Genomic DNA, 27,832 nt, shown 5'->3' with positions numbered 1-27,832 from the left:
ATGTGTCTTGAATTACAGTTATTTTTTGTATTATAGTCACTTCTCCAACTTCACCTTAATTCCCAGAAATTAAGATCACCAATTTTGTATACTTCAGAGTTTCCAGTAAAGTACTTTTGACTACTGTACATATCAATGAATGAAAGAAAAATAGTGCTCCAATAGTGTGACTATATGGTGAGAATTAGTTTGGAGAAAAACTCTGAGATTATGATAAACCCACTTAATATTTGCACTTACAAATTCTTGAACTTCAGATTTAAACAAAGAAATATGCAAAACAAAATAGTTATTTTAAGTTACCTGAATTCTTCATATACTTGTCCAGTAAATTCTGTAACTCCTGCTCTTTGTCATTATTAAACTGGGTCTCCATGGCCAGGAGAATGTATTCATCAAGAAGCATTCGAATCAAATGAAAAGAACCTTGTTTATGGATGGAGAATGAAGAGAGGACAGTGTGAAATGTGAAAAGGGGAGAGGAAAGAGAAGGAAAGGGAAAGAGAAGTCAGTTATCTTTGTGACCATCTCGCAACACTTTACAAGGAGCAACTGAAATAAACAAATACTTGTTGGACTTTAAATGACCTGCTAAGACCAACATGCTTAACTTGGATCTCTGATCTTTCTGTGTATTGCCTGCCCTGCTCTCTGTGTGTACTGTCCTGCCAGCTCTTTGGCCACTAATTACATCAAAGGAAAATACGGATGAAAGTGAGACATGCTTTATGCTTTAAGAGGGCACACATTGGAGTGTGATAAGCTTTAACTTGGGGAGAATGACTCTACTCTGCTCTATTTCTGTTTACTTTGTACTAAATAATTAGACAATGGCGAACACGGTCTGAAAAAAGGCAAGTAAAGAGTTATCTTTCTAGCCTGAAACAAAATATTCTTAGATTTGGCAAAAACTAAAAGAGTAATTTTCAAGTGAAATATGTTCTGGAAAACTAAAACTTCTTTTAACTATTCAATAGATTTTCCAACAAAAGTATTTTTCGTAGTAAGGCCAGACTTCGATGCTGTGTATTTTATAAAACTTTAAATATGGGAAATCTATTTCAAATAGTAGACAATGCATTTTGTTTATTCTTCAATACAAATTCACTGATTTTATTTAATTCTACAGAACATTAAATACAAACAATTTAGTTAATTGTAATCTCTTTCATAATGTGAAGATTTCCTGAAATGCAGCTACCAAATGCAGAGTTTCTACCCATGAGTTTAACATTATAACTATAAAACAGGAGTCTCAGGAATTTTAAGGAAAAAGAAGGTATTCAATTTTATTAAAAAAGCTAACTTAACCCTCTGTGTCTCCCAAGTCATATAGAACAGGAAAGATGGGTCAGAGACATGAGAGTGTGTCTTCTAAGCTGTTTATTGATACCTGGAGTGCAGCTATATGGGTGCTCAGAAAAGATGCAAAAATTTGCCATATTGCAATGAATAATAATTTTGTAAAATAATGTCTTAATTATCGTTTGTTTAACAAAGAAAATTTATCCAAGCACTGATGGAATGTAATGATAATAGCTGCTATGCATCAAGCATTTCCTGAGTGCTAGGCAATTTGTTTTTATATACATCATCTCACCAAAGTACCTACATAACCCTTTGAAGAGAATATTCTTCCCCTTCTTCAGTGAGCAGATTGACCCACAGCCAGAGAGGATCATTGTTAGGATTTAATCCTGCTTATGGTCTGACTCCAAGACCCAGGCTCATAACTACCATTTTCTCATAGCTCGATATTCAGATACAGTTTAAGAAGTGACAGTGTAACATGTTTAAAAATTGACAGGAGATGTGACTGGGGAACAAATGATGTGATTCATGTAAGAACAGTTTTATAATGCACGTATGTTACCAAAACTGGATGCATTGTTCAAGGTGAGATTATGCATTACTCGAGCACCAAAAAAACTCCACTTTAACAGAAAGTCTTGAGCTCTCTTCTTTAATGACCTTCCATTTTGTTTGCTGGTCTAAAAGTAAAGGAACAAAATGAAACTATAAAATCTGTCCTCTCAGTACGACATGCATCCTATGTTAGATCAAGAGGTAAATATACTGTCTAACAAATGGACAGATGGCATGGCATTTATTTCATCAAATAAAACTATCTGTCCTGGGAATTTAATGTTAGCCTGTCTTTGCTGATGTTCTAAGGGTAATAAGTCTGTACTCAATATGGCTCTGTTTCCTAACAGAATTAGACAGCAAAATGAAATAATTTTCAAAATATTTTTATTTTTAATTTTTCTTTGACAGAGCTTTAAAAAGAACAGAAAGTGAGGTGTGAAGGAAGGGCTATATATTTTTGTGAATGATTGGCTTCTTTGGTACTGAATGGTAATCTATTTTCCTTCCAGAAGGAAAAAAGTCTCCAAACTATAACTACTTTCCTTGATATGGAATAGCTAACACCAACTAGTGATGGATATATTTGTTCTTATTGCTTGTTTCATGATAGATGACTAGGTTAACTGAAGAAAATGAAGAAACCACAGAGAAAACACAAAATATTGAGCTTTTGGGATTCAGAAATGCAAATGCTTAGAACTATGTTTTCCATCAGCATTTATGAAATCTTGCTTTTTAGAAATGGGCCAGATCATTCCAGTTTCTAAGTTTATCTTTCTCTACTGATGTTATTCAGCTGTAATGTTATTGACTGATAGGGAAGGCAGAGCATCTTGTAATCTTTGGGCGAGAAAGGAGAAATATAATGGAATCCATGCCCAGTGCTCTCAAATCTTGACATATTCCTAATTTCAATATTTGGCCTGACTTATTCGTAGAGCACAAAAGCTTTTCAAAGCCTTCACACACACAGCCTTCCACCCCTTTCCCCCCAGTCAAAAAATTATAGCCAGTTTAGCATTTACTCTTAACAAGAAACTTATTTTCTGAATCTGTCATTAAAAAGTACCTTAATGACTCTCTGTTCTACCACAGTATCCAACCATTCAATAAAAGCCTCCACAGTGGCATTCTTCTTAAGGAGATCCTTCAGTTCTTGGAACACAGTGATAGAGTCATCTACCCAGGAAAAAAAAAAAGAAAGAAAGAAAAGAAAACAGAATATTGTATTCTACTTGGAATCCAAGAGAAAACCTAAAACTAGGAATCATCAATACTTTGATAGCATGAAAGAGAAAGACAGAGAAATGGTGAAAAGAATTAATATCATATATTGAAAACAGTAACAAAAAAATCCTTAGTACTGTACTCTTCAATGGTGTGTGTGTGTGTGTGTGTGTGTGTGTGTGGTGTGTGTGTGAGAGAGAGAGAGAGAGAGACAGAGAGAGAAGATCTTGTTTTGTTGCCCAGACTGGAGTGCAATGACATGATCATGGCTCACTGCAGCCTCAGACTCCTGGACTCAAGTGATCCTCCTGCCTCAGTCTCCCAAGCAGCTGGGACTCCAAGCATGCACCAACAAGCCTGGCTAAATTTAAAAAAAAAATTGTAGAGAAAGGTCTTGCTATGTTGCCCAGGCTGGTCTTGAACTCTTAGGATCAAGTAATCTTCCCACCTCAACCTCTAGAAGTGTGCCCAAAATTTTAATAAGTGTATATATCTTGGTATATATTGAAATATAGGTTTAAATATTATATATATATGTATGCATATACTAGGGAAGATTAAGTTGTTTATGTAGTTAAATATTCATTTTGAGTCTAGTGTTTTCATTAAATGGAACAGATTAGTTAAAAGCTAATGAATGAACCTAAGCTTGGTGATTTCCTGCTTTCCAAAATATCCTTTATCTTTAGTAAAAGTTAAGTTCTTCATTGCAGAATTGAGCCATTTACCCGAATAATGTTTTATCATGTAATATTTAAAAGGACAGTTTAAGATAATCCTTCTATTAAAGGGTTTAAGGTTTACTGAATCTCAAATGGTAATACTATTTTACCTTAGGAAATAAAAATTGGAGTTGACATTGGGCCCCAGAGAGCAGTCCATAGTTTGTGCACCAGTGTATGGGAGGCTGCAGGTTTTGTCTTTTCAAAGACAGTGGGAGGAAAAAATAGTGGCTGTTATCCCTTGGAATTCAAGACTAGTTGTCTAGCCACACATATTGGCTTGGTAGTCTCTGTCAGATGGTCTACACCTGAGTAGAGAGTCTGCTTTGAAAAGCAGTATTGTGCTGAGATACCATTTTGATATGTATCATACAACACAGCATGACAAGACTATAAAACACATGCAAATTTGCACACATGTAATGTAAAACTGAAAGAAAACTTACAAAACTCAAAACCATTTTGATTATTTTCAGATTATTTCCATTTCATTTATTTCTACGTAATGAGATTATAGATGACTTTTATTTTACTCCATATTTTCTGCATTTTCACAGTAATTATAACTATTTTTTATTAGAAGATAATTTTTTAAATTAAAAATATTTTTATAAACCAGGTTTTTTTTTTTTTAATCAGATGTGATTTTTCAGCCCAGAACACCTTTGATGATGTGGGGAAACATGTTTGGTTGTCTCAGCGTGGGGGAGGCTGCTACTGACATCTAATGGGTAGAGGTCAGGGATGCTGCTAAACATCCTACAACACACTGGACAGGCTCCTCCAACAGAGTTACCCAGCTCAAGATGTCAATTTCCTGAGCTTGGGAAATCTTATTCTAAACAAAGAGAATGGACTTACGCTCAGTGTAGATACCAGATTCAGTGTCTGTGCTGCCTGAAATGGTAAGAAGGGCTTGAGAGCCAATGCTGTTCAAATCAACCCTTTCAATATCAGATACCATAGAATTAACGACATGCTGATCAAAGAGAGCTGGTCTGGCAATCTGCATAGAGAAAGTAAAGAAGACACTACACTATTATCATTTCTAATGTATCTAGAAGAAATTTTTAGCTATCAGAAAAATAGTTCCTTGAGATAAAAGTATCATAAATAACTTTTTTCTTGTTTTAAAGATAAAAACAGTAGCTGACACTCATGATCATCTCTGTTAAAAGTTTGAAAATTATTTTTAACTTAGAAAATATAAATGGATTTCTTTGTCCATGATCATAAAATAAGAATTTTTAAATGTTACATTTCCTATCTGAAATTATCTCAAGCTTGTCTTTTAAAATTTAGAAGGCAAGAAATCTTCATAAAGCAAATAATCATTTTGGGGAAAGAGAAGTAGATTTTAACAATATACAAACGTGTAATTCTTAATTTATGAATGACTTTTGTTCTCCCTACTTAAAAGAGCTATGATTAGTCAGCAGTTTAAAATGTGTTAAGTTTGTGGTTTCACAATATTAAGTATCACATAGGCTAATTTCTCACAACCTTATTTGTAGCAATTAGATTCACATGGCAAATAAATGTTAAATTGCATTCAAGTTTTTTAAATTTCAAATCACAGAGAAGTTGCAAAGGTAGTGCAGAGTATTTCCATATACTCTCCATCCAGCTTCTTATCATCTTCTGTAACTATTGTATATTACCCAAATCAGGAATTAACAATGGTACAACACTATTAACTACAGACATAATTTGAATTTCACCAGCTTTCCCACTAAGATGCTTTTTCTATCATAGCATTCATTTTTGGGTCTCATGTTGCATTTAGTTGTTGTCTACTTAGCTCCCTTCAATCTGTGAAAGTTCCTCAATCTGTCCTTATCAGAAGATTCATTTTTTATATGGTAATTCAAATGCTCTCAGCTTAGCAATCAACATACCTGAGCAAGATGTAAGAAAGATGTTTGTCGTTTCAGAGAAGATACAAATCTTCGTACAATAGGTATTTTCTTGTCAGTTAGGGCTTCTGGCAAGTTTTCCAAGGATGAAACAACCCACTGTTCCCAATTTTTAGCAAAATTTCTTATGTCTGCTAATAAGCTACAAAGAAGGCTATGTGTTAAATGCTTCATTGTTAAAAAGTGCACTAAACAATTATATTTTAATTGAGGTATATTATTATTCTATGATTTCATGAGCAGTACTTTTGAAGTCAGACAGCCTGGGTCTGCCATTTATCATCTTTTCTATGATATATTTTTAAAATGTTTGTGGATGCATAGTAGGTGTATATATTTATGGGGTACATGAGATGTTTTGTTACCATCTTGGTCAAAACACTCAAGCTCTTCAAACGCCACTTCAAGTACCCAATTCAGAGTACAGAATAGATATTTAAAGACTACAATTGATAATTAAAAGACATTATTGGTCAGGCTAATACCAACTATCATATAGATGAAATAATCTAGAGGAAAAGGTAAATAAAAAGTAAAATTTGTTTTATCAAGCAACATCTATTTTTGGAGCACCAACTATGTCCAGTCCTATATGAATTTGTACCCCCAAAGTATTAAAATAAATTTTATTATTTCATTAGATTTTGTTTTCAGAGAAAAAGTTGGGTTTTTTTTTCAGAATTCTATTGTTCTTATATTGAAAAGTTTTTTTGAAAACTGCTTTTGTAATTAAGACAAACGTTAATAATAAAATATAATAATTTATCCTATAGTTTTTATTCTTGTGGTTATTTTCCATTAATTATCTTTCTTATCATACTCCAGCTAGTTTCCATTGAAAAATTTCTCGAAGGTCAACAGGGCTTAAATCTATTTTTCACTTTAGCCACTCTCAAATTAAAGGGATTGAAGGATTGTTGCACCCATTTTGTTTATTGAGGCCCAACTATAAGACACATCGCTTCCAGCAAATACAAAGGGACACAACTAGAAAATAGTCTTCTTGAAAAATGAATAAATTACTACCTAATGTTTTCTTCTAATATAATGTATAAAGTTAAATCCTATACTAGGAATGCTCATGTTTTATTAACTGAACATACCTTTCAGGCATTTCTTGCATTGTTGCAGGAATTAGTACATCTGTAAGAACCTTAATCATAGCAAAAGAGGTTAATACAAATCTTCACATAGTATTTCTATAGAAAGACATATTATTGGCCAACTACTTTTTATTCCTAGCTTCCTAGAGAATAACATGTTAACTCCTTTCTGAAAGTTAGAATTTTATCTCTAACATGAATGTATGTATGAGTTGTGTGTGAGCGTGTATGACAATAAAAACAAGAGATAGCACTGTATATGTATATACTCGGTATGTTAATTACCAATGGATTGGTCCATGGTAATCATATACTGTTTTATGATGAAAAGCTGACCACTTTCTAGAGGTGGGAGGAAGATTTTTTAGAAACTCATCTTACATCGTTCTACTTACAGAGCTCACTGTGCCTACCTGGGTCCATCATGATGGGGAGAAACTGGGTTCATTTAAAGATATTTAAAGTCAGGATTTTTACACCAGACTAAAAAAATAGATCACTTAAAGGGAAAAATATGTTTTAAAAGTATTTCCTGGACAAACTGAATGACAGTCCAAAAAGCTTTGCTCTGATGGAAATGCATGTGGATGAGCCCCAGGTCTTTTCTTATACTCACTCATGGAGCTGCCTCCTCTCCCCTTTTGGGAGCCTTTTCAAGTGTTAAGTATTATAAACAATTAATGCAAATTAAACTGTTTTTCTCTAAAGAATGGCATTCATATTCAATCCAGGAAAAAAAAAAAAAAGACAATCCTTACTCTTCTTTGAAATTTTTTCAACTTTAACTTGAACTAAAGGCAGAAAATATATTGTACTTTATTCCTCCTTTCTCCTATGATGAGTAAGTACTGGATAGAGGACAAAAATATGAGCTGTCTTATTCAAGCTGTCTCATTAGTTCTTGGTCTGCATAGGGGCTTCTGGACTTAGTTATCTATAAATAGCTTTTGTTTTACTTTTCTGCAAAGCTGAGAATCTGATAGTGGCAACTAACTTAGAAGGATTTTATTTCCTAAATGTTAACAGCGTCCAGCTTGGGTTTTCTTGCCAACTCAGATTATTTTTTAAAAGGAAAGCTTTTGTTTTTCCTTATGATAAGTTAGCAGGCAAATGTAGGCAAACTCACTTTAAAGTACCCACATTGCAATATAGTTTTCTCCGTCAGCTTAGAACCTGTAGCCACTAGGGAAGAGACTGTCAGGAATTAGCCTCTTTCCATCTCCCATTAAATATCTGTCTAGAAGGAAAATCAGTTTGTCCTTATTTAGGATGTCTTCGAGATCCTTCTGTAGACACTTAGGAACTCTGATCTGGTTTGAGAAGAGAATTAGACATCAGTGCATTAAAGTTAGAAGTTTTTGAGATTTTCAAGTTATTAATCTCATGAGGGTGCCTAATTCTGCTTTCTGCCAAAACACTGGCATTGTGAAAAAAATCCATGGTGTTATTTTAATCTGAAAACACCTTAGAGAGTTAATAAAATTTAACTAATTTTTCACATATTAATAAGTGTGTCACATACAGATTCATTATTAGCTGTAAAAACAAATTGAGTTTGTTTTACTTAATGTAAACTTCAATTAAAACACATACACTATTAAACATGCACTATTAAATTGCTTGCTTTCTCATCAGAAAAAAAAGATAGTGTATCTCCAGCCATAAATAATACATTTACTGAAAATATATTGCAAGAATTTAGATAGAATGCTATGTAAAGAAATAAATGGCTCATGTTTAAGACATATCAAAGTGCTTACCTTATAAAGAATTGAGTCACAAACACAGAAAATGTCAATGATAACAGGATTTTCAAGTAAGGGAAGAAGATGGTCAGGCATTCCTTGCCAAAAGTGTAATAAAAAATGCTGGATCTAATTGCAGAGTAAAAAGTATGTTAAGATTTTTTTCTTTAACATGAACTCATTAAGAACAGAACATGAAAGTATATATAATAGGGTCAATAAAGCATTCTTTGTCATTCTTACCTCTTCAAAGTTTCCATTAATTGCATTGTCCAGGATACACTGGCAGTGAGTTTTGTACATCATTATGAGCGTATCAACCTATTTCAAGGAAGAAAAAGCTTAACCAAAGCATCCTTTTAACACTGCCTTTACTTGTTAATTTGTTCAACACACATTTTTTAAAAGATTCTATTATGTACCAAGCAGTATGCTCAATGTTGAGGACTCAAAAATTAAGGCAAAATTCTTATTTCAAGGAACTTAGTGCCTTGTGAAGGGAGAAAAGCAAACAAATGGACAACTACAGTATAGTATGAAAAAGGTAATTTTTCAGAGTACTATGGACCAAAGTAACATCCTAGTTTTATGCCTACTAAAATATTAAATTTTAAAATTTAATTTTTAATTTAAATTTAAATTTTTTAAAATTAATTTTTGGGTAAATAAACATAAAGTAGTAAAACTAGTAACAAAGATTCGGGTAAATAAACATAAAGTAGCAAAATACATCAAATCTTCACACAGTTTTATGAAGTGGACGCTTGCAGCAGTATGGCATAACGGTTTCAAATTTTGGCTCTGGAGTCAGCTCAACTTGGGTGCCCACCTTCACTGCACTACTTACCAGGTATGACGGCAAAAGTGGTTTTGTCTCTGAGCCCCCAAGCTTTTTAAGTAAGTAGTAATAACATATTGCTTACATGGTGTTAAGAAAAGCAAATAAAATAAGATGTGATACATATGGAACAGTGCCTGGCACCCAGTAAGACCTTACTAAACATTATCTGGAATTAGTAATAATACCAAATGATGCATTTTCAAAAAAAAGTTTCAAACATTGAATGTCTATTATGAAAAGTCTGTATTTTCAAGTTACCATGGATATTTGCATAGCATAGTTTTAAAAGTTTTAAATATATTCTAAAATTTGCAATAGGCTAAAACTAGATAATATTCTGGCAACTTAATAACATTCAAACTAAAACTTTTATTTTACATGTTAGAAATTTCCCTACCTGTTGCCAGTTATGAACTCTATGTGAAAAAAAGCAATGTTTAGAGGTTGAATGTGTGAGCTTTGCCTTCAGATTACCTGGATTTCAATCTCAGCTCTAATTTGCCACTTATTAGTTATTACTAGTTACGTAACATTAGGCACACTACTTGATATTTATGTGCTTTAATGTCTTCATATCTAAAATTGACATGATAATAACCGTAGCTATAAAATAGGGTTGCTAGGAAGACTAAATGAATTACAAATATAAAGTGTTTGGAATAATCCATAGTACATATTAAGAAACTGATGGATGTCAGCTATTTTGATTCCAATAGCATCTAGAGTAGTGGTGGTGATGGAGGTGTCCTATCCTATCCCTTTGCATTTCCCTTTATTCCCACAACCCAATACACATATCTCTGTGGTTTAGCTCAGAGCAGTATAACCATGACATGAACATTATTGATCCATTTGAAGGAGCTGTGCTGATTCTAGAATACCTCTAGCAGGATATGTCACCATCAATGCAAGTGAGACTTGCTCTATATTTCAGGCAATGCTATTATATTTTCAGATTATTCCAAGTCATATGTTTAAAATGAGGATGAGTAAGACATGAAAGATGGAAGGGAAATCATAACTGTTGTCAAAAATTAACCCTTTCTGTATATATCCAAAAAAGGAAATGAATATATCCAAGAGAGATATCCGCTCTCCCGTGTTTATGGCAGCACTATTCACAATAGCCAACATATGGAATCAACCTAAGTGCTCATCAATGGATGAATGGATAAAGAAAATGTGGTATATACACAAGGGAATATAATTCATCCATAAAAAATAAAACCCTGTCGTTTGCAGCAACATGGATAGAACTGGAGGGCATTATGTTAAGTAAAATAAGCCAAGCAGAGAAAGACAAATGTCACACGCTCTCACTCATATGTGGGACCTAAACAAGTGGATCCCATGAAGGTAGAGAGTAGACTGGTGGTTACCAGAGGTTGGAAAGAGGAGGGGGAGAGGAAAATAATGAGAAGTTGATTAATGGGTACAAATACACAGCTTGATAAAAGAAATAAGATCTGGTGTTTGACAGATCTGTAGGGTGATTATAGCTTACAATAATCTATTGTATATTCAAAGTAGCTAGAAGAGAACAATTCAAATGTTTCTAGCAAAAAGAGAAGATAAATATTTAAGGTGATCAATAACCCAAATTACACTGATTTATCCGTACAAATTATATGAGCATATTAAATTATCACATGTGCCCCCAAAATGTGTACATCTATTCTGTATCAATAAATTCTTTTAAAATTAATCCTTTGAGCCCTGAAACCTATTAAAGTACAAGTAAGCCTTTATCTTCACAAGTATTTCTATTTGTTACAAAATTTATTGCTTTATATATAAATCATCAACATTTTTAAAACTTACTGTTAGTATAATACTTAATTTGTTTATTTAATACTTACATAGTCTTAGGGCAATAAATTTTAATTCCAGTGTACCTTGCATTCTTTGTAAACATAATCTTAGTCAATTTTCTGAGAATAGACATTGTATTAGAGTGAGCAGGAGCAGAGGCAAGGCTTAGCTCCACTAAAGACAGTGAGCACATGGTGGGGGAGACAACTGCCTCGAGAGACACTATGAGCAGCAGGCCCCCGGCTTTAGTCAGTACCCTCACTGGGGTCAGCTTTTCACTGGGCAGTCTCCATTCTTTTGGCCTTAAAGAAGCAGGTGCTGGCTTGGCACGGTGGCTCACGCCTGTAATCTCAATACTTTGGGAGGCTGAGGCAGGTGGATTACTTGAGGTCAGGAGTTCGAGACGAGCCTGGCTAACATAGGGAAATCCCGTCTCTACTAAAAACACAAAAGTTAGCCAGGCATGGTGGCAGGCACTTGTAATCCCACCTACAGAAGCTGAGGCAGGAGAATCGCTGAATCCAGGAGGCAAAGGTTGCCGTGAGCCGAGATCACGCCACTGCACTCCAGCCTGGGCAACAGAGCAAGACACCGTCTCAAAAGGAAAAAGAAAAAGAAGCAGGTGCCTTAAGTGCTTGATTTTAGCCCCACCACACTTTCTAGGAACTGATAAGTTACCTGAGGAGCCTGGCTAATGGCAAAGAAGGTGACAGAGCTAAATTGTCCTCAAAGAAGAGTGTCAGTCCCTGGCTTTCATGATGGAGTCCACTGGGAATGAACTTAGAAACCAAGGGTTATAAAAAAGCACCTTGATACCTGAGAAATGATCTACAGACTAGTCTTTCAAACTGGCAGATATGAACTTCCTTGGAGGCCACCAGAGAAACATGAAATTCCCGGTAAACTATTGGAGCCTGTTTCTCACCTCTCCTTTCTTCTTTGTTGCTTGCCTTTTTGGTCCCCCTCCCTCTCTCTCACCAGGTATATTTACACCATAAACATCTTCACGATAAGTCTGCATGGAAGCAATCCTCTCCACAAAAGTAACCCAATAAAACCCTCCCTCAGAAGACTGGATCCCCTGATTTCCACAGGAATCCTCATAAACTGCCACATGTTAACATTCACTGGGGGATTTTCAAATATGAAGTCATCATATCACACATTACATCTATAAGGTAAAAAGTATGTGATAAACTTGAGAAATGTAATGGGAGAGAACAGTCAGAAGTGAACGTAGTTACAGAGACTTCCTTGGATTTGGCACTTGAGAATTATCTTCAATACTTTGCCTATTCTTTTTTTAAGGGTATATTTTACTTTATTTTTTTTCCAACTTTTATTTTAGATTTACAGGGTGCACACACATGTTTGTTACATAAGTATACCAAGAGATGCTGAGGTTTGGAATACGAATGATCCAGTTACCCAGATACTAAGCATAGTACCCAACAGTTAGTTTTTCAACCCATTTCCCTCTTGCCCCTTCCCCAGCGGTAGTCCCCAGTGTCTACTGTCGCCATTTTATGACTAGGAATACCCAGTGCTTAGCTCTCACTTATAAGTGAGAACATGTAATATTTAGTTTTCTTCTCCTGCATTAATTTGCTTATGTTAATGGCCTCCAGTTGCATCCATGTTGCTGCAAAAGACATGTTTTCATTCTTTTTGAAGAATATTTTGCCTATCCTTAACTAACAGAGTATGGCTGTCATCAGAATGAACCCTGTAAGTTACTATGCATCTCTACTTATATGCCGATAAACATTTTTTTAAATCAATGTGCTATCTTTACTTCATTTCTACAAAAAGCCCATCACTAAAGTAAAGCATCCGGACGTTAATCACATTCCTCTATCTTTGTATCTCAGAAATATGAACTGACTCAATATACTATAAGAGATGTCTTCTTCAAATGCTAATGAAATATGTACTTTGGTTGAAACAAAAATGTAGAAATAATTATGCTCTAATTTAATAATGGTCTCTGCTACTAAACAGCCAACAGATCCCCGACAAATGACTTTAGAAGTACAGAAATAGAATATTTAGTTTACACGCTATTACATAAACATTGAAAAGTCATATTAAGAATTATTTATAAACTGAATCCCAATGAAAATGATTCTTTCTTAACTTTAAAAAAATGCAAATATAAGAGGACACAGAATTTTAGAAGTAAGGAAAGTTTGTGCTCATCTAGCATAGTCCTTGCATTCATCTAGCATGTCCATCAGTGCTAGGGACAGATTCTGTCCTAGAGAAATGCTTGATTACCATTTACTGAAATAAAATGGAGATAATTGAAAACATAAAACTTTTAATTGAAGAAAGTGTATGTGATAGACACATTCTAGTATTTTCTTCCTCAATAGAGCTTTAAATAAAAAATAATGTTTAGTCTTTAAGGTTTATTTTACCACCTTCTGATTACACACTATCATGGAGATGGTAAATAATTAATCGGAAGTGTTAATCAATGTTAACAAAAGTTTGCCTCTCCTATAAATCAGTCAATTATGTTTGATTATGCAGATTTCTGATTGCTTCCTGCAGTGCCATGAAATTCCCAGCAAATTGACATATGGAGCCAACATATCAGAAAATCAATAGAGAAGTATCTGTAATTGATACCTTGTCCTTAGAAATGCATCCTTGGTATACAAGGTGTTGAGCGCTGGGGAATTCTGGAAGAAGTGTTCCAGTTTTTGAGCTAAGCGAATATTTACGAGTGAAGCCACCCTATAATTTAGAAAAATGAAAACAAATACATCATTATCAACTATATGCTTCCAAAGTACTATTCTAGTAAAATACAAATCCATAAAATTTAATTCTTCTTCATCCTGCAAACCATGAGAACTTATGAGATCTGAGTAAACTGTTTCAATTGTGTAACTGAATAAATGAGACATGTCAGCCAAATGGTTTTCAAACCTTCAATAAATAGTTTCATAGTTAGAATATTTTTCCTATCACTTCAAATTTTAGTTTTGAATATTTTTCAGTTTTCACAACTTTCAGAAATTTAAGTACACATTTGCTAATGGCATAAGTTTAGGAAGATCTGCCTTTGGAACTATTGAAATTATTTTAACTACAAGAGGATCAGGAATTGTCAAATCCAACCTCCCTTTTTACAAATTAAGTAAATGAGATAATTGAACATAAATTAATTTATTCAGTTTCAGAGGTAAGTACTGCTAAAATTTTTACTGGAGTCTAACTTTCGATTCTCAAGCTAGTGCACTGGACTGTCCCACAAAAAGTTTCTTCTACCCTAAATTCAGGCATGTATTGTTCTTTCATATCTCTTGGGGAAAGCATACTCAAGCCATTTTCAGAAAATTAGAAAAGTGACAAATAACTTACAATGCTACTGTGCTGGTATACTTACAAGAAACCTACACAGAAAGAACAAATGTATATTCATGACAGAACCGGAGCCTCAGCAAATCACTCTCCCAGGCCATAATTGATTGTTCCTCTTCCCCCAAACAAAATTTTAACAAACCAGATTGTAATCAAAAGTTTGGGGAAATAATGAAATTATGAATATAATAAAGGACATAAAGTGTCCCTGGCAAGGACAAAATTTTGTTCTTTCTCATAATTTTCTCACATTTATTTCTAGACTGTATTTCTTTATCTCTGTCATATTGAAGATGTTTAGTAGACAAAAACTTAATTACCATCATAGACAGATTGAGTTCCCATCCTGTCTTTCTAGAACTTATATTGGTAGAGTCAAAGGAACTGGGAGCACTTTTGAGTCCTTTAACACCAGATATTTTAGAAGCCCTGATTTCTTGTTGACTTATTTGATATAAGATTTAAATAAGCTTTATATTTAAAATATAGCAGAAATTCATTTTTAAAAACTAGGTTTAAATTTTTAGCTTTATCTCTTTTCAAGTATAGTTATTAATTTTTTAATAACTTATTTAATAATTATCATAAACTGATATAATAGCACAGTTAATCCCAATCCACTCTATTTACTAATCTATCTTAATTTAAGAAATGCTTCAAAAACTTTCAGTGCTTTGGTTTTCCACTTATGAGCACCAATTATCATTACACTGTCAAGGAATGTTACTGTCAATAAAAATAGGAAAAATAATATAGAAAACAAGAAAATAAATAATTTAATCCTTAAAGGAAGGAAGTTATATGACAAAATAGAAAACTAACATTTGTTGGATAAGCATAAAAAAATTTACCTAAATCTTAATTTTAGAAAAGTTTGCACTCTTCATATATTTTTTCTCTTGTGTGGAAAGTCAAGTTTTTTCATCTCAATATGTGATTTGGTGATATAGGAAAAGAGAAACAGAGAAATATAAACCCCAAAAATGACAATACACAGTATGATACTAAATTAAAGTAGGAATAAAGGAATACTCTTATTTCCATTAAAGAAATATAATTAGTAATCAAAAATATTTTTACAAAGAAAAAATAGACTCAAAAGATTTTAACAGGTGACCTTTTATCAAGCATTCAGGAAACAGACAATTTCAAGCTTAACAGATTTTTTTCTGACAACAGAAAAAAAGGATAACTTCCCAATTCACTTGAAAACATATATATCAAAACTAGACAAGAACAGAAAAAGAAAAATCATATTTCAATCTCACTTATTACTACACTTAAGACAATATTAAACAAAATATTAACAAACAAAATTCAGTAGTGTATAAATACGATCATACTCAAGTTAGGTTTAAATTCATCATATTAACAACAAACAGGAGAATGCTGTATATTATACAATCATCTCAACTGATGCAGGAAAAAGAGTTTGTTTAAAATCCACTACCATTCATTAGCCTCTCTCTCTCTTTCTCTTTCTTTCTTTCTCTCTCCCCACCCCCCACCCCGTGTGTGTGTGTGCTAGAAACAGAGGAAAACTTAATTATCTATCTATCAGAAGCCCACAGCAAATATCTTACTTAGTGGCAAAATACTATAAAAATTCCCTGGAAAATCACAAACAAGATAAAGTTGCCTGCTCTCACCTTTTTTACTCAACACTATACCAGAGTTTATAGCTAGAATAATAATGAACTCAAAAAAGTAATGACAGATTAAGTACCAAAAAGGAAGAGACAATATTAGCATTATTTGCTACTGATGTAACTGATTTCACTGAAAAACTAAAACAAATTACACAAAAATTATGGTTAACAATAAAGTTTTTTTTAGCAAAGTTGCTGAATACAAGATCAATTTAAAAGTCAATTGCAACAACATGGATGAAACTGGAAAATACTGTGGCAAGTGAAATAAGCCAGGCACAGAAAAACAAATATCACATGTTCTCACTCATATATGGGAGATAAAAAATTTGATCACATGAAGTTAGAAAATAGAATAGTGGTTACAAGATGCTAAGAAGTGTAGTGGATAATGGAGGATAATGAGGAGTTGATTAATGGTAATTACTTTAAATGTAAATGAATCAATCTCTCCAATTGGAGGACAGATATTGGCAGAATGGAGTTAGACAAAATAGACTCTAAATTTTAAAAGGTGTGCAAGAGACAAGGATATTATATATTAACAAAATTTTGATAAAGCAAAAAAAGTCTAACAATCATAACCGTTTATGTACCTAATAACAGGTATGTACAGATAACAGATAATAACAGATAATCAAAATATATGAAGAAAAATTGACAAAATTAAAGGGAGAAATGAACAGTTTTACAATAATAGTTGGAGACTTTAACACCTCATTCTCAATAATGGACAGAACAACCAGACAGAAGTTAAGTAAGAATATAGAGGACGTGGCGGCACAATAAACCAACTAGATTGAACAAACGTATACAGAATACACATTCTTTTCAAGGACACATGGACATCTTCCAGGATACACCATATGTTAGGCCACAAACTAGTCTCAGTGAATTTGAAAAGATAGATGTCATACAATGTATCTTCTTCAACCAACATGGGATGAACTTGGAAATAAATAATAGCAAAAAAACTGGAAATTTTACAAATTAGTGGTAATTAACCAACATACTCAAAGAAAAGCCCCAGAGTTGGCTTCAGCAGTGAATTGCACCAAATATTTAAAGAGGAACTAATACCAATACATCTCAAAGTTTTCCCAGGAATTGAAGAGGAAGGAGTACTTTGTAACTTATTCTATGAGGCCAATATTGCCTTGATACCAAAGGCAAGAAAACTGCGGACCAATATCCCTTATGAACTTTGATGCAAAAACTCTCCACAAAATATTAGTAATCCAAATTCCACAGCATATTAATAGTATTATACACCATAAATAAGTGAGATTTATTTCTGGAATGCAAGGATGGTTCAATATATAAAAATCAATAAATGTATTACATCACATCAATGGAATAAAAAAATGATAATCTCATTAGGTACAGAAAAAGTATTTGAAAAAATTCCATATCCTTTCAGGATAATAATACTCAACAAACCAGCCATATAGGAAAACCACCTCAATATAATAAAAGTTATTTATGAAAAGTCTATAGAAAACATCATACTTAATGGTGAAAAACCAAAAGCTTTTCCTCTAAGATCAGGAACAAAGCAAGTCTGCTTTCATCACTTCTACTCAACATGGTACTAGAAGTCTTAGCTAGAGTAGTTAGGCAAAAAGAAAATTAAAATTAAAAAAAACAAGGCATCCAAATTGAAAAGGAAGAAGTAAAAAATCTCTGTTCACAGATGATATAATTTTATATGTAGAAAACCCTAAAAATGACACACACACACACACACACACAACTAATAAATGGATTCAACAAAGTAGCAGGATTCAAAGTCAGCATGCAAAAACTAATTGCATTTCTATTCACTAATAGTGAAGAGCCTGAAAAGAAAATTAAGAAAACAATTTCATCTACAATAGCATCATAAAGAATAAAATACTTTAAAACTAATTTAACCAAGGAAGTGAAAGACTTGTACAACAAAAACTACATAAAAGAGCTGAAAGAAATTAAAGAAGACATAAATAAATAAAAAGACATTCATTCTCATGGATTAGAAGAATTAATATTTAAGATAGCAATACTAGGCAGGGTGCGGTGGCTCAAGTCTGTAATCCCAGCACTTTGGGAGGCCAAGACAGGCGGATCACGAGGTCAGGAGATCGAGACCATCCTGGCCAACATGGTGAAACACCATCTCTACTAAAAAAAATACAAAAAACTAGCCGGGCAAGGTGGCGGGCCACCTGTAGTCCCAGCTACTCGGGAGGCTGAGGCAGGAGAATGGCGTAAACCCAGGAGGCAGAGCTTGCAGTCAGCTGAGATCTGGCCACTGCACTCCAGCCTGGTGACAGAGCAAGACTCCTTCTCAAAAAAAAAAAAAAAAAAAAAAAAAAAAGATAGCAATACTGCCTAGAGTGAGATATAGATTCAATGCAATTCTAGTGACAGTTTTTCAGAAAAAGAAAATCCATCCTAAAAGTATCTGTGGAATCTCAAGGGACCCTGGGTAGCCAAACAATCTTGAAAAAAAAGAGCAAAGTCAGAGAAGACTTCCTGATTTCAAAACGTACTATAAAGTTACAGTAATCAAAACAATATGGTACTGTCATGAAGACAGACACATAGACCAATGGACTAGAATAGAGAGGCCAGTAACAAACTCTCATAGATATGGTAAAAGAATTTTTGATAGGGGTGCCAAACCATTCAATGGGGAAAGAATAGTCCTATTAACAAAGGGTGCTGGGAAAACTGGATGTCCACATTCAAAGGAATAAAGTCAGACCTTTACCTAACACCACATACAAAAATTAACCAAAAATGAATCAAATATCTAAATGTAGGAGCTAAAACTATAAAAACTTTAGAAGGAAACATAGAGTAAAAGATTCATGACATGTGATTTGGAAAAAAAATTTTGTATATGACACTAAAACACAGGCAACAACAAAAAAATAGACAAATTGTACTTCATAAAAAAGGCTCACGCCTATAATCCCAGCACTTTGGGAGGCTGAGGTGGGCAGATCATGAGGTCAAGAGATCGAGACCATCCTAGCCAACATGGTGAAACCCCATCTCTACTAAAAATACAAAAATTAGCTGGGCATGGTGGCACACACCTGTAATCCCAGCTACTTGAGAGGCTAAGGCAGGAGAATCGCTTGAACCTGGGAGGCAGAGGTTGCAGTGAGCCAAGACTGCACCACTGCACTCCAGCCTGGTGACAGAGTGAGACTCTGTCCCAAAAAAAAAAAAAAAAACACACTTTTGTTCATAAAAGTTATGCATATAACTGTACATGACACTATGATCAGAATAGAAAGGCAATATATGGAATGAGAGAAAATATTTGCAAATCATGTTTCATAAAGGATTAATATATAGAATATATTGAGAACTCCTAAAACTTAACAACATAAAAGTAAACAAAATGATTTATACTGGGCAAAGGACTTGATATACACTTCTCCAGAGAAGATATATGAATGACTAGCAAATGCATTAAAATATGCTCAATGTTACCATTATTAGGGAAATGCAGATCAAACCCTAAATGAGATACCACATCACACCCACTGGGGTGGCTACTATAAACACAAAAACACACATAAACACACACAGCAAAAATAACAAATGTTGTCAAGGATGTGAAAAAATTGGAATCCTTGTGCATTGTTGGTGAGAATGTAACCTAGTACAGCTGCTATGTAAAACAGTTTGGTTTTACATAGCAAAATTAAATTAAAAATTTTAATTAAATTAAAATTTAATTTTAATAATTAAATTTAATCAAAAAATTTAATCAAAATTAAAAATAGAATTACTATATGACCCAGTAATTCTACTTCTGGGTATATAGCCAAAAAAATTATAGCAGGATCTCAAAGAGATATTTGTACATCCACGTTCATAGCAGCATTAGTAACTATAGCTTAAACGTCGAAGCAAGCCACATGTCCATCGACAGATGAATGGATTAGCAAAATGTGGTACTGTATACACATACAAATGAATATCATTCAGCCTTAAAAGGGAATGATGTTCTGACATATGCTACAACATGGATGAACCTTGAGGACATTACGGTAAGTGAAATAAGGCCATCACCAGAAGACAAATACTGTATGACTCTACTTAAAGAGGATTCTAGAGTAGTAGAAATCATAGAGACAGAAAATAGGATGGTAGTGGCCAGGCACATGGTAGAGGGAAGAGGGGAGTTATGTTCAATGAGTAGAGAGTTTCAGTCTTGCAAGATGAAAGGGTTCTGAAGGTGGTTGGTGGTGATGGTTACACAATGATACCAATGTACTTAATACCACAAAGCTGTAAACTCAAAAATGGCTGAGATAGTATATTTTACATGTAGTTTACCACAATAAAAAATATCAACAAAAACCAATTACAAATGAAATAACTTAAATGTTCAGAGCAACTTTATGTTTTCAAGTTTATAGAGAATATTATTATAATCTTGGAATATACATAACTTTTTTAAAAACAAGATATAAAAAGCACTAACTATAAAATAAAAAAAACTTCATCAAAAGATACAATAGAGTATTGAGTCATGTTACTAACAGGAAGAAGTTATTTACAACACATAACTTACAGGATATTAGTATCCAGAACATATAAAGAACTCTTAAGGATTAAAAATTCAAAATAAAAAATGATATGATTTGAGCAAACATTTCACAGAAGAGAATTGGCCAATAAAAATCCAAAAATATATTCTAGCTCATCAGTTGTTAAAAACAATTTCCAAATAAAAAACACAGACACGATTTTACACCTACAAGACTGGCAAAAACTAAGCTGTCATTTAATACTAAGCATAAGAATAGGTACAAAAGTAATGATCACACACAGCTGGAGAGACAGAAGTTAATACAACCACTCTGGAAAATAATTTCAGCTTTACTAGTAAAGTTAAAGATGAGTATATCTTAGGACCTGGAATTCCACTCCTATAGATGTGTACCTGGAGAACTGTTTGTGTCACCATTGTTTTTCAGGCAAAAAAAAAAAAAAAAAAGCCCCATCTACAATGGAATGAATAAATGCATTGGGATAGTTTCCTACAATGGAATATTATACAGGAGTACAAATAAATTAGAACTTCATATATTGGCATTAAAGAATCACAAAACCTAGCATTGAATAAAAGCAGAAAGTCACAGGGAAAACAAGGAACCTCTTTTTATGTAGGATATAACTGGGCAAATAATAAACAATATGTTGTTGAGAGATCTATTTGTAAGGGGCAAACTTTATAGAAAAACAAACAGTAACATCATATTCTGGAGAGCGGTAACTTCTGATGAGTAGGAATGAAAAAGTGATTGAAGTGGGTGCACAGAGGACTTCTCTCTTTTCAGTTATGAGAAAGGGCTTGAGTTCTCAAATTATGATTATTTTTAAAATTCTATGCATGTGTTTGTGTATTTGGGTGAGTGTGGGTGTTGTGAATAATACATTTCCCAATAAAAAATGTTAGCATGCTAAAGAAACACATATTAAGAAATAAAGTATGTAACTTTAATTCTAATACTTTTAAAAACTCTCATATTGGTAAATAATAGTTTTGTGTAATCAAAGCTAGCAATATGTGCAACATTAACAAGGGGCAAAGGGGCCCCAAAAAACCTTAAAATTAATTTTGTTTTGGATATGTTAACAACTGGATACAAAGATGACGTAAATTGCATAAATCAAATAATATCCAGTAAGTGTAACACAAAAAGAAAGGGAGGAGTGATTATCTTTAAAATAGTAAAATACGCTCATTTTAACTTCACTAATATGCTTGCTATTACAATCGTACTAAAAGAGATGCCAGATCATAGGCCAGCTGCAGAGGTCTGGGTTTGTTTTATTTTTTTCTTTCTCAACTGATAATTTTGGTACTCTTGGGTAAACTATTAAGAACTGTATTTCTAAAAGAAAACAAGAAGGACCCTACAGAAAAGAAACAAATATGACTAGAATGTAAGAGGGTCTGATTTATGAGGAAAGATTAAAGGACTTAAGTTGCACAGCTTGGCTAAGTGATGACAAAGGAGAGTATGATAACAGTCTACAAATATTTGAAAAGCATATACCAAGGAGAGAGGATTTGATATTTATCTTGGTACAAGGTTGTTCAACTGGCTGTGAATTGTTGATGTTAAAGAGAAGAAAACTCAGGCTATCAAGGAAACTTCCTGGTAGAAGTGTATGAAATCAATGGACCCATTCCCTAAGAAATAATGTCAACTTCAGTAGCTGCTTGAAGCAAAAATTTGGCCCACACTAGAAGACCCACAGGAAAAGAAAAGCTTTCTTTGATGGGGAGAAAATATTATAATTAAGTTTTGTTCATTTGTTTCATTCCTGTGAATTAACAGATTCTGAGACAATCTCTAAGACATTTCTGAAATTTAAACCACTCCATTTATGAATAAAAAATTTAAAACAATAACAATTATTAATACTGAGTAGTAACTGCTCTTAACATCTTTTTCCTGTTTTTTATTTTGTTTTTGTTGTTTTTTGCTGTTGTTTTTGTTTGCTTTTATATTTTGAACTATTTTAAACTTTTTAAAAGATACAGAGAAAAAAAATAATAAATACCCACTTACCATCCTGTTTAAGACATGAGACATTTCCAATACTAAAGCAACCTTGCCTAATCTCATTCCCTTCTTCCCCCACAAGAAATAATGTTCTGGGCTTGGTTTAGATCATTTCTACTCAAACATTAAAACATTTACCTAGTATGTAAATGTTCTTAATATTATACTGTTCTTTAAAACTGGTACCATACAGTATGTGTCCTTGTACTTTCAATATGTTTTTTTCACTCAACTTTAGGTTTTTGAGACAACCCTAATTTGATTATTATAACCATCATTCATTCGCTCATACCCAAAGCAGTATAGCACTCCATTGTATAAATGTATAAAAACTTATTTCCCATTATATCATAATGAACATTTAGATTATTTTTGAGTATTCTGCAATTATAAACCATGTCACAGTGAACATCCTCATACACACCTCCTTGTGCACAATGTGAAGGTTTCTTTAGGAATGCAGTCATAAAGTGTGTAAATCTTCAACTTCACTAGGTATTGTCCCTTCCACTCTATATGAGAGTTCCTTTGGTCCATATTCCTGTCAACAGTGTGTCTTTAGACATTTTAATTGTTGTTAATGTAATATTTGTGAGACAATCACACATTAGGGTTTTAATTTTCATTTCCCTAATTAATATTTAGATTGAGCATTTTTTTATTGGCAAGGGGTGGTATTCAACATAGGTTATGGACACTGGTCAACCAGAATGCCAACTAGCACTGTTAGTCATTCTTTGTTTACCCTGAATTAATTGCTTCTTCATATACTTTGCTATATTTCTGTTGGGTTGTCTTTTCATATTGACTTGAATTCTATACATATTCTAGAACAGTGCTGGCCAGTACAGCTTTCTGTTATGATGGAAATGTTCTGTATCTTTTGTGTCCAATACAGTAACCACTAGCCACATATAACTCTTAGGCACTTGAAATGTAGCTAGTGTGACTGATAAACTAAATTTTTTACTTTACTTAATTAATAGTCACATGTGGCTAGCAGCTACCATATTTTACAACATAGTAATAGATATTTATTATCTGTCATTCAGTGCTTCTCAATTTACAATGGGGTTACATCCCAATAAAATCATTACAATTGGAAAATATTGTAAGTCAAAATGCATGTAATATACCCAACTTACTGAACGTTATAACTTAGCCTAGCCTACCTTAAATGTGCTTGGAACATTTACATTAGGTTACAGTAGGGCAAAATCATCTAACACAAAGTTTATTTTACAATGAAGTGTTAAATAACTCAGGTAATGTATTAAATACTATATTGAAAGTGAGAAGCGGAATGGTTGTATGGGTACTTGAAGTACAGTTTCTACTGAATGCATACCCCTTTCACACCATCACAAAGTTGAAAAATTGTAAGTCAAACCATTTTAAGCCAAGGACCAACTGTATATAGTTTATAAATATCCAGTTATGTTTTACATATTTTACATATATTTGCTTTTGTGTCCATTTTTCATAATTAACATTTCTCTATATCATTAAAAGAGCCTTTTAATAAATAATATTTAGCCACACAAAAGTACAATAAATGGTCAAAAAATGACCATTTCTTTGATATTAGTCATTTAGGTTACATATAGTTTTTCACTGTAATCAATAAAAATTTTGTGCATAATTTTCTGTCTGCATTTCCTATTTTTGGGGGGTGTGGTGGCTCACGCCTGTAATCCCAACACTTTGGAAGGCCGAGGTGGGCAGATCACCTGAGGTCAGGAGTTCGAGTCCAACCTGGCCAACATGGCAAAACCCCGGCTCTACTAAAAATACAAAAATTAGCCAGGCATGGCAGCACACACCTGTAATCCCAGCTACTCGGGAAGCTGAGGTAGGAGAATCACTTGAACACTGGAGACCCAGGTTGCAATGAGCCGAGATCACGCCACGGCACTCCAACCTGGGTGACAGAGTGAGACTCCATCTCAAAAAAAAAAAAAAAATTTCATACAAAATCCATACAAAAGTAGAATTAGTAGGAAAAGGATATAAATACTTTAAAGACTCTTGGTGAAGATCTTCCAAACATTTTCCAAAAATTCATTCTGCCTTCAGCAAGATATGAAAGAGTTACCTCATTCTGCCTTCCCCAACTTCACAATAATTTTTAAATATCTGAAAGTTTCATATTGTAAAATGTTATCTTAATTTTTGTTTATTTGGTAATCCTTTCTTCATGCATTTATCAGCTTTTTCTTTCCCCTGTGAATCATCTGTTCACATCTTCTACTACTTATTGTGCTCTTCATATTTTTATAGGATTTTTATGTACTATGGATATAATTTTATTGTCATATTTGCTGAAGGTATTTCCCCCAGTTTTTCCTTTGACTTCAAATTTTGTATATGATGCTTTTGATATGAAGAAGTTTCCAACTCTGTGTTTTTCTTTTTCCTATGAAATTTCTTAAACTGCTCTTTTACTTAGAAAGTGAATAACTCCTTCCAGACGTGGGATAGATATATATATTTCCTCCTAAGTATTATTTTTATATTTAATTGTTTATATGAAATTCACATAAGTTGTTAAGTTGTGAGGTATAGAAATTTTTTTGCAAAATAGTCAATTTTTCTAACATTATCCCCTGAATAATTTTATGTAGATAGTACTCCACCTTTCTCCAAAAAGGACACGGAAAAATATTTTCTTTCTTCATTTGTTGTAATTTCTCCTTGGTCATATGCTAAAACCTTATAAACACTAGGGTCTTTTGTCAGGTACCATATCTCTGCTGCAGATTTGTTCCATCTACAGTTGACTCAGTATCATAATGTTATAATATTTTGATATGTGGCAGACAAATCCCCTTTTCACTCTTCTTGTTTACATTTATCTTAACTATTACTTCCTGTATATTCTTCTAGATTAAGCTCATAACCATATTCATCTCCAAAAATTAATCACCCACTCAAATTTTCATTAGAATATAAAAGTCTAAATTAATTTAGGAAGAACTGGAGTATTTATAATGTAGCATTCCTATCCAGGCACATGCTATGTCATCTCATCTGTAGTGTTCTTTTACACCTGTACTTTTTTTCCAAAAAGGCAGTATGCTTCTCTTATTATAACTGCTCCTGAATATTTTGCATTTCTTCTGGCTCATACCAGAATTTTACAATCTTCTACCTTTCTTGTCTTCCACAAAGACTGTTGCTACCTATCTCAATAAATCTGTGAGAAAATTAAGTCCTACAGAAAATGATTTGAACAACCATTTTGTCAATTCTCTCAAGGATGGTGCTTAATCAATACCATTCTAAACACTCATGCATAAAAGAGTTTACTCCTTATATTCAGTGGGTGTCTTAGGGCATTAGGGCTACATTCTCTCTAGGAAACCTGCTTGAGAATAGCTAGGACTTTCTTGTAAGTTCCTCAAACTCCTACTTTCTTTCCCTGACTTTTGCCACAGCACATGACCTACACTACCATTCCTGAGAGAAATGCGAAACTACCATACAGAAGCTACCACAACTTTCTGCCAAAAACATCTACAAATCTGCTTGCATCCGAACTTACCCTTTCTCTTTCTAGTTTTCATGGAAGCACTGCTCCTCCTCTCTAGGGCCAATTCCTCTAATCTGACCTCCTCAGTGACCTTGTGCTCTCAACTTTCCTTTCTTTAATATTTTCAGTCTTCACTCTTTACTGTATCTGTTTTATTAGCATTAGACATTAGTCTAATCATCCTTCAAAACTAAATTCCAAAAAATTAGCTGGATGTGGTGGTGTGTGCCTGTAGTCCCAGCTACTTGGGAAGCTGAGGTGGGAGGATCACTTGAGCCCAGGAGGTTAAGGCTGCAGTGAGTCAAGATTGTGCCACTGCACACCAGCCTGGGTGACAGAGTGAGACCTGTTTCAAAAACAAAACCAAAAAAATCCCTGATCCCAAGTCCTTTTCCAATTATCACCCTGAACTTGACTAAATGTTCTACATTCAATGCTACTTCCCACTCATTTCACAAACCAAACCCCAGCTCACCACTGAAAAGGCTCTCCCTGAAATCATTAGTTATCTCCACTTAACTAATTCCATGGATCCTTTCCACTCCTGATCTTGATGACTTTTCAGCACCATCTGAGCATTCCTTTCCATAGGGAGCATTTTTTTCTCCTGACTCCTATGACACTGTATTCTCCTCCTTCTCTTCTTACCACTCTAGACTCTCTTCTGTTATCTCGCTGACACTCTTCCTCTCATTTTTCACAACTCTTTTTTGGTAACCTCTTGTCTTCTCATTCATTTTTTCCCTAAGTGTTTTTATCCATTACCATGGCTTCAATCACCATCAGACTAAATCTTGAAGTCCTCCTTTCCAATCACATATATCCAACTGCCCACTTAAAATTTGTATTAAATGTTTCACAAACACATCAAATATGACAAGTCCCAAATTAAACCCATTATCTTTTTACCTGCTTCTCCTTCAATATTTCCCAACTAAAATCAGTTACTTCTCTCCATCCCTCGGATTACTATTCTGTCCAGATCTTCTCTTTCACAGACTATCCAGATAGCCTCCAATGGATCTACTGGATTCTTGCCTTACACTCTTCTAATGTATTCTCCATGTCATGGTCAGAATGAGTTTTATAAAACACAAGTCTGATGGCGTAACTCTCCTTTAGTGGCTTCCCATTACAGAATTCTTAACCTAATGAGACTACATACAATCCAGCCTCTACCTAGTATATTACTCTCTACCTCATTCTATACTATAACTATGCATAAATTTTTTTTATTTTTGCTACAACGTGATGCACCTCTGCTTGCCTTCACATATGCCAGTGGTTGACATTTGGCAATGTCAGAGACATTTTTGGTTGTCACGACAAGGGGGTGGGGGCCTGCTACTGGAATGTAATGGGTAGAGGCCAGAGGTGCTGTGATACTACTAAGCATCCTACAATATACTTGATATATTCCATAAATATTATTATCTGAACCACAATTTCCATAGTATGGAGGC

General features: G+C 33.7%; 1 protein-coding gene across 1 annotated transcript in view; it reads right to left on the bottom strand.

The window, feature by feature from the left end:
- RFX6 (regulatory factor X6) overlaps positions 1-27,832 on the bottom strand; it is a 56,007-nt gene that overhangs the window by 7,773 nt on the left and 20,402 nt on the right. Inside the window, exons 7-15 of the mRNA XM_033234389.1 lie at positions 13,870-13,977; positions 8,826-8,903; positions 8,598-8,711; positions 6,838-6,887; positions 5,717-5,876; positions 4,680-4,824; positions 2,939-3,048; positions 1,874-1,991; positions 304-426 (exon numbers count right to left, since the gene is read on the bottom strand). Of these exons, the coding sequence (XP_033090280.1) occupies positions 304-426; positions 1,874-1,991; positions 2,939-3,048; positions 4,680-4,824; positions 5,717-5,876; positions 6,838-6,887; positions 8,598-8,711; positions 8,826-8,903; positions 13,870-13,977 (1,006 nt within the window). The remainder of the gene's footprint in view (positions 1-303; positions 427-1,873; positions 1,992-2,938; positions 3,049-4,679; positions 4,825-5,716; positions 5,877-6,837; positions 6,888-8,597; positions 8,712-8,825; positions 8,904-13,869; positions 13,978-27,832) is intronic.

Source organism: Trachypithecus francoisi, unplaced genomic scaffold (assembly GCF_009764315.1).
Source record: "Trachypithecus francoisi isolate TF-2019V2 unplaced genomic scaffold, Tfra_2.0 Lachesis_group15, whole genome shotgun sequence".
In the NCBI taxonomy this organism is placed as follows: Eukaryota; Metazoa; Chordata; class Mammalia; order Primates; family Cercopithecidae; genus Trachypithecus; species Trachypithecus francoisi.
This window is presented reverse-complemented; position numbering and strand designations above follow the sequence as displayed.